The sequence below is a fragment of the Pocillopora damicornis genome, chromosome 13 (assembly GCF_964200805.1).
Source record: "Pocillopora damicornis chromosome 13, jaPocDami1.2, whole genome shotgun sequence".
Classification (NCBI taxonomy): domain Eukaryota; kingdom Metazoa; phylum Cnidaria; class Anthozoa; order Scleractinia; family Pocilloporidae; genus Pocillopora; species Pocillopora damicornis.
In genome coordinates, this window is record NC_142682.1 from 2,873,093 (window position 1) to 2,886,750 (window position 13,658).

General features: G+C 37.2%; 2 protein-coding genes and 1 long non-coding RNA gene across 4 annotated transcripts; 1 reads left to right on the top strand and 2 right to left on the bottom strand.

Moving 5' to 3' along the window:
- The first annotated feature begins 20 nt into the window (after nucleotides 1-20).
- Nucleotides 21-3,844, top strand: LOC149035011 (uncharacterized). Of its 2 annotated transcripts, XR_016182180.1 has the most exons (4): nucleotides 22-296; nucleotides 496-625; nucleotides 2,070-2,144; nucleotides 2,401-3,844. It is a non-coding gene; the product is annotated as an uncharacterized LOC149035011 (long non-coding RNA). The 2 variants fall into 2 exon arrangements; XR_016182181.1 differs by lacking the exon at nucleotides 2,401-3,844 and having other exon boundaries at nucleotides 21-296; nucleotides 1,876-2,144.
- A 2,199-nt stretch (nucleotides 3,845-6,043) lies between these two features.
- Nucleotides 6,044-10,810, bottom strand: LOC113665867 (uncharacterized). Its single transcript, XM_089191125.1, has one exon. It carries the CDS (start codon nucleotides 10,231-10,233, stop codon nucleotides 6,181-6,183), a length of 4,053 nt encoding a protein of 1,350 aa, XP_089047251.1. The 5' UTR covers nucleotides 10,234-10,810; the 3' UTR covers nucleotides 6,044-6,180.
- Nucleotides 10,811-11,451: 641 nt separating this feature from the next.
- Nucleotides 11,452-13,643, bottom strand: LOC149035012 (enoyl-CoA delta isomerase 2-like). Its single transcript, XM_089191137.1, has 4 exons — nucleotides 13,523-13,643; nucleotides 12,610-12,706; nucleotides 11,939-12,066; nucleotides 11,452-11,820 (listed from the first exon to the last, which is right to left on the bottom strand). The coding sequence occupies exons 1-4, from the start codon at nucleotides 13,556-13,558 to the stop codon at nucleotides 11,671-11,673; spliced, it is 411 nt and encodes a 136-aa protein (XP_089047263.1). The 5' UTR covers nucleotides 13,559-13,643; the 3' UTR covers nucleotides 11,452-11,670.
- Nucleotides 13,644-13,658: the final 15 nt, after the last annotated feature.

Here is a 13,658-nt window from a genome sequence, read left to right on the forward strand (position 1 = left end):
AGCACTAGTAACGAGTTTTCCAGTCGGGTGATCAGATAGTCTCAGATTATTATTATCAATTTGGCGGACTATTCCAGTTACACCGTTTGCGATTTATCAATAATCAAGCGACGTGATTGAACCAGACATGAGCATTATAACATGCTTTACATGTGAAGAATACATAATTGAGTTTAAATCAAGGAGATTTCGCTAAATTTTGTACGGCTGTTTCCTTCACTCTCGTCGATCTTAAGTTTCTTGTTCAGCAGAGTTTTAGCTCAACACTGTAGCCGCTAAGAGCAACGCTTGCAAAGGTAAACAAAACTTAGACACCAATTTTTTATTTTTACAGTAGCTTAAAGCCTCACTTGAAACTATTATATCATTTTGATTCTCTGTTTCCAAGTTCAAGATAAATAGAACTGAAGCTCTCAAAGTGAAGGCAGACAACAAGGTTATTTATTTACTTATCGTACACTACAACTCTTTTTCAATCAGCTCTGTTTCTTGTAGGGACTGTCAATGCTGTTATTGAATCAAAAGACGACTGCCAGCCGACACATGGGAAAAATGACTTGTGATGGAAGTTTTCTTGGAACAGGTTGACAACAGAGTTACAGTAACGGATGCTTTTTCAAATAAGGTAAATACTTCAGTTATCTGCCATATGAAGTGGAAGCAATGTGCAGATGACCCAGCTTTTATTTTCCATTTTTTCTTATAATTTTACATGGTAACAAGACCATATCCCCTTCACCCCTTCACCACAGGTCAAAATTAGCTTCAAAAGATATGTTCCAAGTAATGACTGAATATTATTTTTTCCAGTCTCTAAAATTTAACCATATGAGGTTTCAATTTAAGAAGTGTTTTACTGAAAATGTATTCCTACTTGTGAACAATAACTGGTAGGGTCCCAGGTCTAGATTGCAGTAGACATGGGCACCAGTGGAACTTAAATTTTCTCACTAGTGACCAAAGTTTCTTGTTTAGTCTCCACACCTTGGTTGGAAACATATAATTCCCTTACCTTTTTCAGTTCCAAAGGGGAGCCAAACCTCAGAGCTTTGAATTTTCGTACCTAGAGGCTGTACAAACCTTTACTTCAAGGAACTCATTGGTGAATGACAAAATCATAGGTTACATACTATTACCCAATGTGATGATTGCAATCAACACCTGCGTATGCAACAGGCTGTGAAGATTCCTACTGACCTCTTCTGTGAGCCAAAAAGTTAAAAGGGAGGGGGAGGGGGAGAGGTTTCCACCCAGGGCTTCAAGGTTCTCTTCTTTGCTCACTATAAATAGCTTAAACACTATTAATAGCTTTGTTTTTCCTCACCAAAATCAACATTTTCTACTGGCAAAAACTGAAAGGCATTATTTTGGATTTTTAATAACATCTGAATGTAAATATAGGGAATCCATTTGCAATTGCAGAATTTTGTCATTCATTTTATTTTTCCGAAAGGACCCATTTGATGAAGCTTTTCATAAAATCAAAAAGGTCAAACTATACCTAGACAGCCATTCCCTCTCCCAAAATAATGTATTGCCAACTGTTTAACAGCTCTTATGCAAGTGGTCATGGCCAATCTTTCAGCTTCACCAGGAACTCTTTTCAACCTGGATAAAGCTTTGAGATGATGAAAATTGTGATTTGGCAATAATTACATAAATCAGACCTTGTTATAAGCCCGTTACCTAGGGTCCTTTAGGAAAATAAAATGAATGACAGAATTTTTGCAACTGTGGATGAATTCTTGATATTTAGGGTCAGTACCTCTTGATCACCTTTTTTATTTGATAAATTGGGTTATTTGTCCCCTTTTGATTTGTCTGGTCATTTTTATAAGTTCTCAAAGGTTACCAAATCTAACTTAATTACTACAGATTCTAGAGGACACAAAATCTCTCATCAAGCATTCCTACCAAGAGACACTTGACAATGCCAACAATGAAGAATGGATATTATTTCTAAAATATCTTGGAGATGATTAAGTGTCAGACACTCTGAAAACAAACTGGCTTCTGTATGTTATTACTTGATTTGATTATTATTGTCATTAATATTATTATTTTTTTAGGTTGTATCTTTCAAACAGATAATGTTGCATTTGCTGTAAACTTAAAGGCACTACAGTGTTTCACTCTCTATGAAGGTAAAATGTTACCCTCTTTTTTAACTGCTTTTTGTCAAATTTTTTAACATTAGTTTTTTTTTATCCTTTTTCATATTTAATACCTCTTCTGAGTGATATTCTTTCAGTTACCTTTGGTTTGCAGTCAGCTAATGATATAATAATGGCATACCTAGTGTCCAGCAACACATTACTAATATCCACTATATGTCAGTGTACTTACCCCTAACATTGTACTTTCTTGAAAAATAAACAGTCTTTGGATTGTTTGTAATAGAGACCTTAAGCAAACCACCATGGCAACAGTAACAAAAGCATGGCCAGACAAAAGATTCAATGGGCACACAAATAGCTCACTATGTATGTTTTATAATTGTATTTATTTTTCATTTATTTTCTGAAACAAAACAACATAAATCACTAAAATTTGCATGGGGTGAGAACGGAACCTCTGATGGCTTGGAACTCTGATGGCAAATTATTTACCTGTCATTGTTCAGAACTAAACCCTGCTCACTTTTGTTATGGCATAGATGATGTCTTGCTCTGTTAGAGAGGGTAATCACATCCACCATCCATTTAGTGGACATTTTTGTCAGCTAGCCATCCTGATTGCTTAAGATCCCTAATGATTTCTGTGAATTAACTCTCTTGTGTTTACAAATTACTTCTAAGCACAATCATCCTCTCTTCATGGTAAACTCCCCCTTTTTAAATTCTTGCTGGACATAATAACTGTTCAATCTCCACTTAGCTGGCTTTTTATCTAATCAACATTAGTTGAAGACTGAAGAAAAAACCCTTTTACATTTAATTTTTTAAAAAACCCTTTTTTCTTTTTGTTTTTATTTGTGGGAATTTGAGAAGCAAGTTTTACATTAGTTTTGAAAGACTAAATATACATTTAGCACTCAGGTAACCCACGATTTATACTCTCTTAGTGGGGAAGAAAATTTGCAAGACACCTCTGATATTAAATTTTTGTGCTGTGAAGTCCTCACCACAAAGTAATGTGTTTTTTTTTTATAATTTAAATTAATTTGATTTATATTTCTGATTAATTTTTTTCTTTTCAATTATCAAGTTTTCTCACTGTTACAATGATCTTCATGTAAAGCCAGATTAATTTCTAATACCTGGGTGGGATGTTGATGTTTTTAACTAAATCATGATACAGACTTCTTTTGTTGTGTCTGTGAAGGGTTACTTCTTTTATCCATTTGGTACTGTTTTTGTGACTGGTTTCACAAATCCGGGATTTTTGTAAATTTTTAACAAGTTTGAAGTTTATTTTATCGGAAAATGCTGTTTGATAATTTGTAAATTGAGAAACATAATTTGCTTATCAAGTCGACAGCATTCCAATTGATAGTATGGTTACAGCATCAAAAGCAGAGATGACTACAGAGGATCTGTTCTGTGGAATAGGATTCCTTCTGAGATTAAAAAACTGCCTAGTTTGAATGTTTTAAAACTTCGTTTCATGGGAAAGATTTCTCTGATACACCATTGTAACTCTTATTATTCATGATATAAGTTTTTGTATTTTTAACATTATAGTAAATAGTTCCTTGTTACTCATGATACAAGTTTTTGTTTTTGTATGTTTAACATTATAGTCAATAATTCTTAAAGTATTTTAGTATAATTTAAACATGATTCCTAGGAAGACCATGTAAAATGATATGATTTCGTGTATAAATAAAGATTGATGATGATGATGATGATGATAAACTTAACTAGTAAAGGTGGTTTTTGAAATTAACTTTTGTGGGGTGCAAAACAGAACAACAAGATTTAAATTGCACTTCCTTGCAAGAATTGTGTGTTTTCACCCCATTGTCTCTCCTCATGTTATTAGCTAGAAGTTGTTCAGATTGTGTTAATTATTTTTTTCCATCCCTAAGATGACAATATAAATTCTCTGCACTGTTTGTTATGCATTTCTTGGAATTTTAGCTTTCAGAATTTGGTGTTAGATCAAGCAAATACCCATAGATGTTAACTATTATTTTTCTCATCACCTTTCTGCTTAACAATGCATTGTATTGTAAGTAGAAACAACTTATTGAACACCTCTGGGAGTGAAAGGGTTTTTTGTGTGGGGGGGGGGGGAGGGGGAGGGGAGGGGGTTAGCCTAAATATATAATTTCCAGTTTTTAAGTGGACAAAGTCACTGTAACATGCATTTAGATGAGATTAAAAGATAAGTTTGATTAAAATGTTTGGCTGCACAGGAATTGTAATTACTTGGTTTTCAGATCAGGATTTTACAGATTTTTTAATTCTTCCTTAAGTGTTGAAAAGAAATGATATAAAGACCTGAAAATATTACAGGAAATAAAAAGGAAAAAAAAAGGTGGGGAAAGAAGTCTCTACTATAATCCCTAAGCTGAAACAAGTGGTTACTTCAAGGTGGAAATATTTGTGATCTTTTTCTTGTTCTTTTTAGCCTAAATAATTCCTCTCTGTTTCCGTATTTATTTTCTTTTGTTTAATTAGTAGTTTATTTTGGCCCTTAAGGTCCTCTTATTACATAAATGTGAGATCAAAAACATTTTAAATGCCCTATTGAATTAAGTTTGGCCAAATTTTAAATATGTAGCTAAGAACGTTTTCCCATTTATGTCATGTCTGTTACAGTTTACGCTTCCTAAGATATTTCATCATTGGTTTTAGGTGTGGAGTGGAATTTTGTTTTTATAATTGGAAGGAGAAAATCAATAATATGGGATATGAGGAGGGTTTTTAAGAGGAATGCTGCATACCCCCACTCACAATTTTTTTGACTATACCCTCATTCCCTGCTCATTGTTAGAGGATTAGAGCATCTCTACTGGCATTTTTCTCAGATAAATTTACTATATTTTTGTCTGATATTGAGAAGGCTACATTTCCCCTTTTCTCATGGTTTTTCACTTTGGTTTTATTATTTTAAAAAAAAATGTAGCCGTTCTTTAACAAAACTGCGACCAAAAAATACTCAATTTAGCAAGATGTTTTATCTGAACATTAAATTATTGTGAACAGGGTAAAGAGGGTGGATAGCTAACTGTAGAATGACAGTTACTTCATTTCATAAACCCTCTTCTAGAGAAAGCCTGAAGCCCACTGATTGGGTCAAACCATGTTTTGGGTTACACTGTGTAAATAATAAATGGCCCTTTGAGTCTAACTATTGGGGCTCAACGTATCACAACGAGTAAATGTCTGTTTACAACATTTATTCTACACTGATAAATGTGGTGGTTCTGAATCTATTAACAAGCACTGGTAAGTTAAATTGTCAACTGTACGTTGAAGCCTGATGCCTCATCTTCAAAATTGACATTTTCATTCTAAAATGCTAGTAACAGTTCCAAAATTGTACATTTGTAAAAAAAATACACTAATATCTACAAAATAATGCAGAAACACCAAAAGATTTAAAAAAATTAGTATGATAAAAAATCTCGCACCACTAACCTACAATAAAAGCTTTTGACTAAGGCACGACGATTTGAGTTATAATTGTTTTTTTGCGGTACTACTCGAACCGGATCGTTGCGATCGAAAAAAGAGAAAAAACAGCCAAAAAGAAAAAAACCAGTGTTCTACCAAGCAATTTCTACTGTATTTACTCATCTGATCTCCAACCATATCTAAACAGAAAACTGTTCCGTGTAACAGTCTCAGGTGATCAAAACGTAAAGAAAGATGGAGAGAATTTACGATCGAAACTAACCAATCATAAAATGACAAAGTTTCCTGAGAGGTCCGAGGTTTGTTTGTTTTCTCTGCAGGAAGCTTTGTGTTTTTACTTAAATATTATTGGTTCTTTATAGAAAAGTTTGACATCCTTTGTTCTCAACAAACATGTTCATTGGTTCATTTTTCTTCATTTCGATCCGGTTCAAATAATCTCACTGTTCTGAGCACTTTACAGATTAGGTTTACATTCAATTACGGGCTGAGTCAATGGGTTGAAATTATCACTGAGCTGGTTACCTCACTGCTATTTTGAATAGTAAGTGGTTCAAATAATTTGTTTTTAGTTTTTAATTGGAATTGCTGAGGCCTAAAGAATTACCTTACACTGGGACTGACTATTGCTTAGTAAATTACGTGCCTTGTCTGAGATGTTATTTTGTGTGAGGTCTAACGTGTGTAGCTGACAGTTGTTGTTGTTGATGGCTGCAGCCAAGTGCTGTGCTCCAATGTCTGAGATGTTATTTATTGAGAGGTTTAACGTGCGTAGCTGACAGTTGTTGTTGTTGATGGCTTTAGCCAAGTGCTGTGCTCCAATGCGTGAGATGTTATTGTCTGTGAGGTTTAGCGTGTGTAGCTGACAGTTGTTGTTGTTGATGGCGTCAGCCAAGTGCTGTGCTCCAATGTTTGAGATGTTATTGAATGAGAGGTTTAACGTGTGTAGCTGACAGTTGTTGTTGTTGATGGCTTCAGCCAAGTGCTGTGCTCCAATGTGTGAGATGTTATTGTTTGTGAGGTTTAACGTGTGTAGCTGACAGTTGTTGTTGTTGATGGCTTTAGCCAAGTGCTGTGCTCCAATGTGTGAGATGTTATTGAGTGTGAGGTTTAACGTGTGTAGCTGACAGTTGTTGTTGTTGATGGCGTCAGCCAAGTGCTGTACTCCAATGTCTGAGATGTTAGTTTGTGAGAGGTTTAACGTGTGTAGCTGACAGTTGTTGTTGTTGATGGCTTTAGCCAAGTGCTGTGCTCCAATGTCTGAGATGTTATTTGCTCTGAGGTTTAACGTGCGTAGCTGACAGTTGTTGTTGTTGATGGCGTCAGCCAAGTGCTGTGCTCCATTGTGTGAGATGTAATTTCTTGTGAGGTCTAACGTGTGTAGCTGACAGTTGTTGTTGTTGATGGCTTCAGCCAAGTGCTGTGCTCCAATGTGTGAGATGTTATTGTATGAGAGGTTTAACGTGCGTAGCTGACAGTTGTTGTTGTTGATGGCTTCAGCCAAGTGCTGTGCTCCAATGTGTGAGATGTTATTGAATGAGAGGTTTAACGTGTGTAGCTGACAGTTGTTGTTGTTGATGGCTTCAGCCAAGTGCTGTGCTCCAATGTCTGAGATGTTATTGTATGAGAGGTTTAACGTGCGTAGCTGACAGTTGTTGTTGTTGATGGCTTCAGCCAAGTGCTGTGCTCCAATGTGTGAGATGTTATTGTATGAGAGGTTTAACGTGCGTAGCTGACAGTTGTTGTTGTTGATGGCTTCAGCCAAGTGCTGTGCTCCAATGTCTGAGATGTTATTGAATGAGAGGTTTAACGTGTGTAGCTGACAGTTGTTGTTGATGGCTTCAGCCAAGTGCTGTGCTCCAATGTGTGAGATGTTATTGTATGAGAGGTTTAACGTGCGTAGCTGACAGTTGTTGTTGTTGATGGCTTCAGCCAAGTGCTGTGCTCCAATGTGTGAGATGTTATTGTATGTGAGGTCTAACGTGCGTAGCTGACAGTTGTTGATGGCTTCAGCTAAATACTTTGCTGCTTCATCTGCCAATTGATTTCCTGTGAGGTTTAACCAGCTCAGTTGAGATTCCCTACATTTTAACAGTTTACAAATTTCAAAACAACCTAATGGACCAATGTTATTGCTACTCAAATCTAAATGTGAAATTTGTTGAACATTAATTACATTTACTAACGAAGAGCAATCAACAGCTGTGAGGTGACAACGAATAAAATTTACACAATTAAAGTTCATTTGTTGAAGTTTTCTCTGTGCTTTTAAGTTCATTCTGCTATTTTCGTTTAAACATTTAATTAATGTTACTGCTAATTCTCGTTCGTCTTCAGTTGGCCAGCAGGTTACTTTTCTTTTCTCTTCATTCTCAGTCCACTGTTCGTTGTAGTCTGCGCTTTCTCTTTCTTCAGTTTTCACAGGAAGAAGGGCAGTGATAATTTCACTGGGTAGGTGAACTTTATCCTCCATAAGTCCTGCCAGAAACTGAAAAACCAGCTGCCATTTGCCGTTCTTAATGTTCTCGGAAACAAAGTTTCTTAATTCTGTTTCACTCAAGTTGCTCACCAAGTACCTCGCAGCGAAAAACTCTTGCATTGTTAGGTGAATGAAACAGAATTGCTTCTCATCTTTTAACGCGGCACGACGGTCGGGTAAGCGGTGAAAAAGAGCGCTGCCTTCCATTCCTTGTACTTCGTTTCCTCCAAGGATCAGTTTTCCTTCTTGGATTCCTTCAAACGCCACTCTTCCTAGTTTCTTGAATTTCTTCTTCACCGCCTTAGGCAAATTATCTGACAGATAGTATTCGCGGGTGAAATGTTTATCGCGGAATTTTTTCGTGTGTTTGAAATAAAACACTTTAACCGCAATCTTGTATATCGTGGTTAATTTGGACGGCAGGGTGACACCATCGGAACATTCGATCCGCATTACTTCTGACAGACTTGAGCACACGATGAAGCTGTTCACAGGGACATAACAGAGCGAAAGTAAGTTCATGTTGCTGCTGATGTGTTGCCATAGCGTTTTGCCTGCTTGCTTGTCATCTCCGGCGAATTTGTCGATATACTCTTTAATTTGCTCGGTTGAGAAGCCAAGGATTTCAAAGCTTTTGTCGAACTTCAGATGTGCGATGCGAGACAAAGCTGTAGGTCTCGTAGTCGTTACAATTGAAGCATCTTCAAGAAGTTTCCCGGTCACTAGCCATTGATAAAGAATTTGAAGCGGCTTTTTATCTTCAATGCTTCTGGGATAAGTGGACGCCTCGGTTATGTTTTCGTCATGTTCGAACTCGTCGAATCCGTCAAAAAGCATGAGAACACCTTCAGGGTTCTTTTGGAGGTGATTCCAGACCTTGTCATCCATGTCATGTGTAGGGAAATACTCGGACCTTATCAACAGTTCCTTGAGGCTAAGGTCGTCGGCTGAGTTGAATCTTCTGAATTTTACGAAGAAAGCAGCATTAAAATGGACTTGGGCACCTGATGTCGCTTTGAAATCTTTATTCAATGCCCAGTCTCTGAGAAGTTTGATACAACATATTGTCTTTCCGATTCCGGGTCGACCGACGATTAAAACTTTCTTACTTTCAACATCCAGAAGGTCTTGCATGCTTTTCGGTTGTGAGTTTTCGTCGCGCGACCTTGGATAAACTTTGAGTTGCTCCTCTCGGTTTTCAGTAAAGTCATGCGTTTCTCTGTTCTGAATTACCACCAGGTTGGTGTAAATCTGATCGAGAGTCAAATTTTTAACTATTTCGTGGTCGCCTGGATTACCTAATAAAGGTGATTGGAGTTCTGAAAGTTTTTCGGTCTCTCGAGCAATTATTTTCTTTGTGCTTTCGATGAATTTTTGAAACTCTTGTTCCTGGAGTTCTTCAGTGTCTCTTTCAGTGAGTGGCATAGTTTCGTTCGTGCCATTCAGGTGTTGGTTGAGACTTAGATGGGTTTTTAGAAACTTTGAGTCTTCCATGAAACTCCTCTCAATGCATGCCCGTGAAAAAAGGTAGACGGTTTCAACCAGAGTCCCAGCAACAATAATTCCATTCACCGCAAGGACAGCGTACATCCAGAAGGTTTTCTTCACAGCTCGTTGATTGTGACAGTCGAGTAAAGTAGAGTTTTGGGCGTTGTCAGATGAATTGCTTGGCTGAGTGGTTCCATCGTTTAAATAACAGTTAAACTGAGAGGAAAAATTTAATGGGTAGAGCAACTGAGTTTGTAGGATGATGAAAATAACTCCTAAAACAATTCTTATCGATAGTTGAGAGCAGTAAGCGATAAAAAGCTTGTTTCCAGTTAATGACGCAGTATCTTGGTCGAGCAGATGATCGACTTTGGGTCTTACTATTTGGGAGTAAATAGCACATACAAGTGCGATAAGGAGTAAATTGAGGATTACGAAGCCATAGACCGGAAAACCGAATTTGTTGTACTGCTTCATATATTTCTCGTAACATTTTCCACGGACGATGTCGACGGTTTTACTCTTCGCTCCGTCACAGCGGAAATCCAACCTAGACTCGTTGATTTCCATGTCGAGGAATACAGCGAAGAAGATAACACTGATCAGGATCCAAAAACACACTGCCACATAATGAACTCTGTGGAAAGTTTTTGGCTCCAAATATTCTAAAATCTTTTCCATTAATACGGTTGGTATCTTTACTCACTTCCCCAGAACACTGATCAGTTCTAGAGCTTGAATAAACAGCTAATGCGGCCTTGGTCTATTTGTAGCGCATGATAGTACTTTGATTTGATTGGCTTTTTTGGAAACTTTCAACTGTCAAAACAACAATGGATTCTTTATGCATGTTATTGTTCTACATAAGAAACACTTGTCAGAAGCGGAGACGGTTCTAGATATCTGCATATGTGGCAATATATAGGACCTCGCTTTCTCCCACCCCCTTCCCCGTGCTCATTTTCAGTCGCTTTGTCTTCTCCTTTTTTATTTAAGTCGCTGCTGAGTCCCTGATGAAAAACTCTTTGTGCCGATGTAGCTTATTTTGAAGGTTGAAGACTAAATACCGAGTTGCTAGGTGTGGATATTTCATCTGCGTGGTAATTGTTTGGGGAGGAAATTGTAACCCTTGGCTGATTCAAGTCACGATTGGTTGAGGTTTTGCATCTTATTAATTTTGAGGGTGGTGTGAGTTTTTTTAACTAAAACCAAAGCGGCTTAGTGAAGCAAAACTAATGCAAATGAAATTATTCTCGACTACGTCGTGAAAATACTGTCCTACTGTTGCTCAACTTAACACGAAGAGGTCATACATCCAAAAAATATTTACGAAGAGGTCACACAAATATCTTCCTAAGATCTACCCTCACCCTGAAAACCAAGTGATCCTTCCAAAATCCTCCACCCACACCACCCCCCACCCCCCCTTCATGTTCGAATGAGGAATCAACTCTATTTTTACGGTTTGCCAATCAGTAATGTAACAACCTTCTTGAATTTTGTTTTACCCCATAAAAGTTTGAGCATTACCTGAAATATGAGTCAATTCTATACAACTGAAGCAGTTATTTCCTTCTGTGGTCAAATTTTTTACCCAACCAATGAAAATGTTATAGTTTCTTTTTGAGTGTTGTCCTAGTTAGTTTGAGCTCACTTCGTTTAAGGTATTTTTGTAAAATGTGTCATTTAAGTTTTTCATAGCTTGCATTCAATCCTTTTCTAACCACAACACTTTGCTTCTTTTTGCCTCTGGGTTTTCCGATGTTAATGCCTCAGTCCATCTCGTGTTTTATACCAGGATGCCTACTGTCACTGCAACACACTTGAGCAGTCTTTACGTGTCGGAATAAATACAGGTAAACTGCCTGAAGTAAGTAAGTGATACTAGAATGCTGACAATTTTCAGTTTCAACAAATGCATTTAATTACTTTTTTTGACTAAACATACTACTAGTAAAATAAGATTAATAACTATAGACCAATTAACAATTGAATAATTGGCAAAGAGTGAATTTAACATTTAAAAAATTCTTAACATCGATCAGCCAATGTGACAAACATCCCACCCTTCTATCACGTGACAGTTTGATGGTTTTGCGGCCACAAGACTGATCTCCTTCACAGCTGTTTTGCTAGCTTGGCCATTGCTTGTATTCTGTTCTGAACTTCTTCTGTGAACTTGTCATGGGAGAAAACATCTGTAACCAATCCACAGTCTCTTGCTTCAACTGCTGTCAGTTTGCATCCAGCTAGCAACATTTCATTGGACTAAAGAAGATTAAGAATTTGTGTTGTTATTTCACAAATTATGACAATAACTTGAAATATGCTCTTTAACTCATGTTATAAAAAGGTTTCAACAGAAATTAGAGGCAAGTCAATGTACCTTGGCAGGTTCCATTATCCTAGGGAACATAAATGAGGAACATCCTTCAGGGCTTTGTCCTTGCTCCATAGATGGTGACTGAAATGCAGCTTTATCTGATCCACAGGTCAAGTCAAACAGGCTTGTGACTGTTGTTAATAATCATAGAAGTTGATTGGTGTGTATTAAGATAAGTAAAGATGTATTGCACAAATGGAAGACAATTAACTTCTAATTTCACAACGTTATTCTAAAAAAAATTTCCACAGTAAGTGGAAGGCCACTATTTCAGTAAAACATTCAGTGGATAACAAAGAAATGAATTTTAGTCTCCACCCCATAAATTTTTTGTTCAGTTTCATTCATGTCAGCTACTGGCTACTGTTTCCAAGATTTGATTGGTTCTTGTGCAGTTTGGTTGCTGTGATCTACTGCACTACGGTGACATTGTGCAAACTCAATTCATTTCTGCTCTATTTCAAAGTTTACAAGACTGAAACTTTCATGAAATAAATTTGTTATCATGATCATCATTGTCATACTCATACTGTGCTCAGCCTGGAGTCCAATGTGCTAACTATTTGGTCTCCACATAACTCAGTGTTCTCCAGAGATTTTCAAAAACCAGGCAGAAAAAATAAATGCTGGCAAAGGTTAATATCTAATTCAGATCATGACAGATGTTAAACTACTTTGCCTAAATAAAGCGGCCAGCTCTTTTGGGATGAGTACCGATCCTGGTGCTTCTGGAGAATGCTGGTAGCCCACAAGAATGAATGATTGGGGAATCTGAGATAAAAGGAAAAGACATTGGTCTGCTAACATACTTTATACTTTCCGTGCATCATCTGCCATCTTTTGAGGACCCTCAGGCGGAATTCTTGTAAAGTTTCCCAAGTCATTTCCACGGTAGTAATATTCTCCAAAAGGCCCATGTATGTTTTAGTCAGTTTTGTAAAATGTAAATATGGTGTCTAATGACTCCATTTAAGCTTGCCGAGAGATAAAATGGTTTGCCAAATCCCCGAAAGTTCCATTCTTGATTTTCCTTATTTTACCACCTGTTGCTAACCCTTTACTTACTTGTCGGTGGTCTGTCGGTGGGGGGAGCTTTTTCTCACAATTACCATAGTCTTAGCTCAAATTCAATGGCCAAATGCAGGAATCCATTCACAACCACTAACCATAAATTCCCCGGTTTACGGTTACGTTTTTAAAAGACCGAATTTTCTATTACTAAAGTTATAAAAGGCAAATGTGCGCGTATGGAAGTTAACTGTTTCACTTTTGATATAAACAAAGACTTTCTTAGCTTCTTAGCTAGCCTGTCAAAGCTTTGTCGAGCTTCTGTGGATTATAGTCTCAATCAAAATGAACCATTTTTTACGGGGTTAGGACTGAAAAAACTGAAACACTTAAATCAATAGAAGTGCCCAGGAAAACATTCAGTTGAAATGCTCATGGCCTAGTTTGCATGCGCGAAAGAATTGCCGTGACTTGAGAACATTTACTCGTGGAATCAGCTGACTCTAAGTTCAATTCCGGTAAATTTGCTCCTAAAATGAGCCATTCAGCAAATTTTATCTCTTCTGGTGTTGTACTTACGCTGCTGGTCGACTCTCCTTCGTCGTAATAAGGCATGTTTTCAGTGGAAGAGAGAAAAGTTACTTCCAATTCGAATAGCTGAAAAGCCGGGAAGATGATTTTTGGAGGCACTTGAGAGAGAGGCACCTCGAACTGC

Bases quoted from the DNA above. Each gene is read 5' to 3' on its own strand.
- LOC149035012 (XM_089191137.1), bottom strand. From the start codon at position 13,558: ATGCCTTATTACGACGAAGGAGAGTCGACCAGCAGC. The intron at 12,067-12,609 runs GTAGTTTAACAT...TATTAACAACAG, and splicing joins GGCCGCTTTATTTAGGCAAA to TCACAAGCCTGTTTGACTTG. The intron at 11,821-11,938 runs GTACATTGACTT...AATCTTCTTTAG, and splicing joins GGATAATGGAACCTGCCAAG to TCCAATGAAATGTTGCTAGC.
- LOC113665867 (XM_089191125.1), bottom strand. From the start codon at position 10,233: ATGGAAAAGATTTTAGAATATTTGGAGCCAAAAACTTTCCACAGAGTT.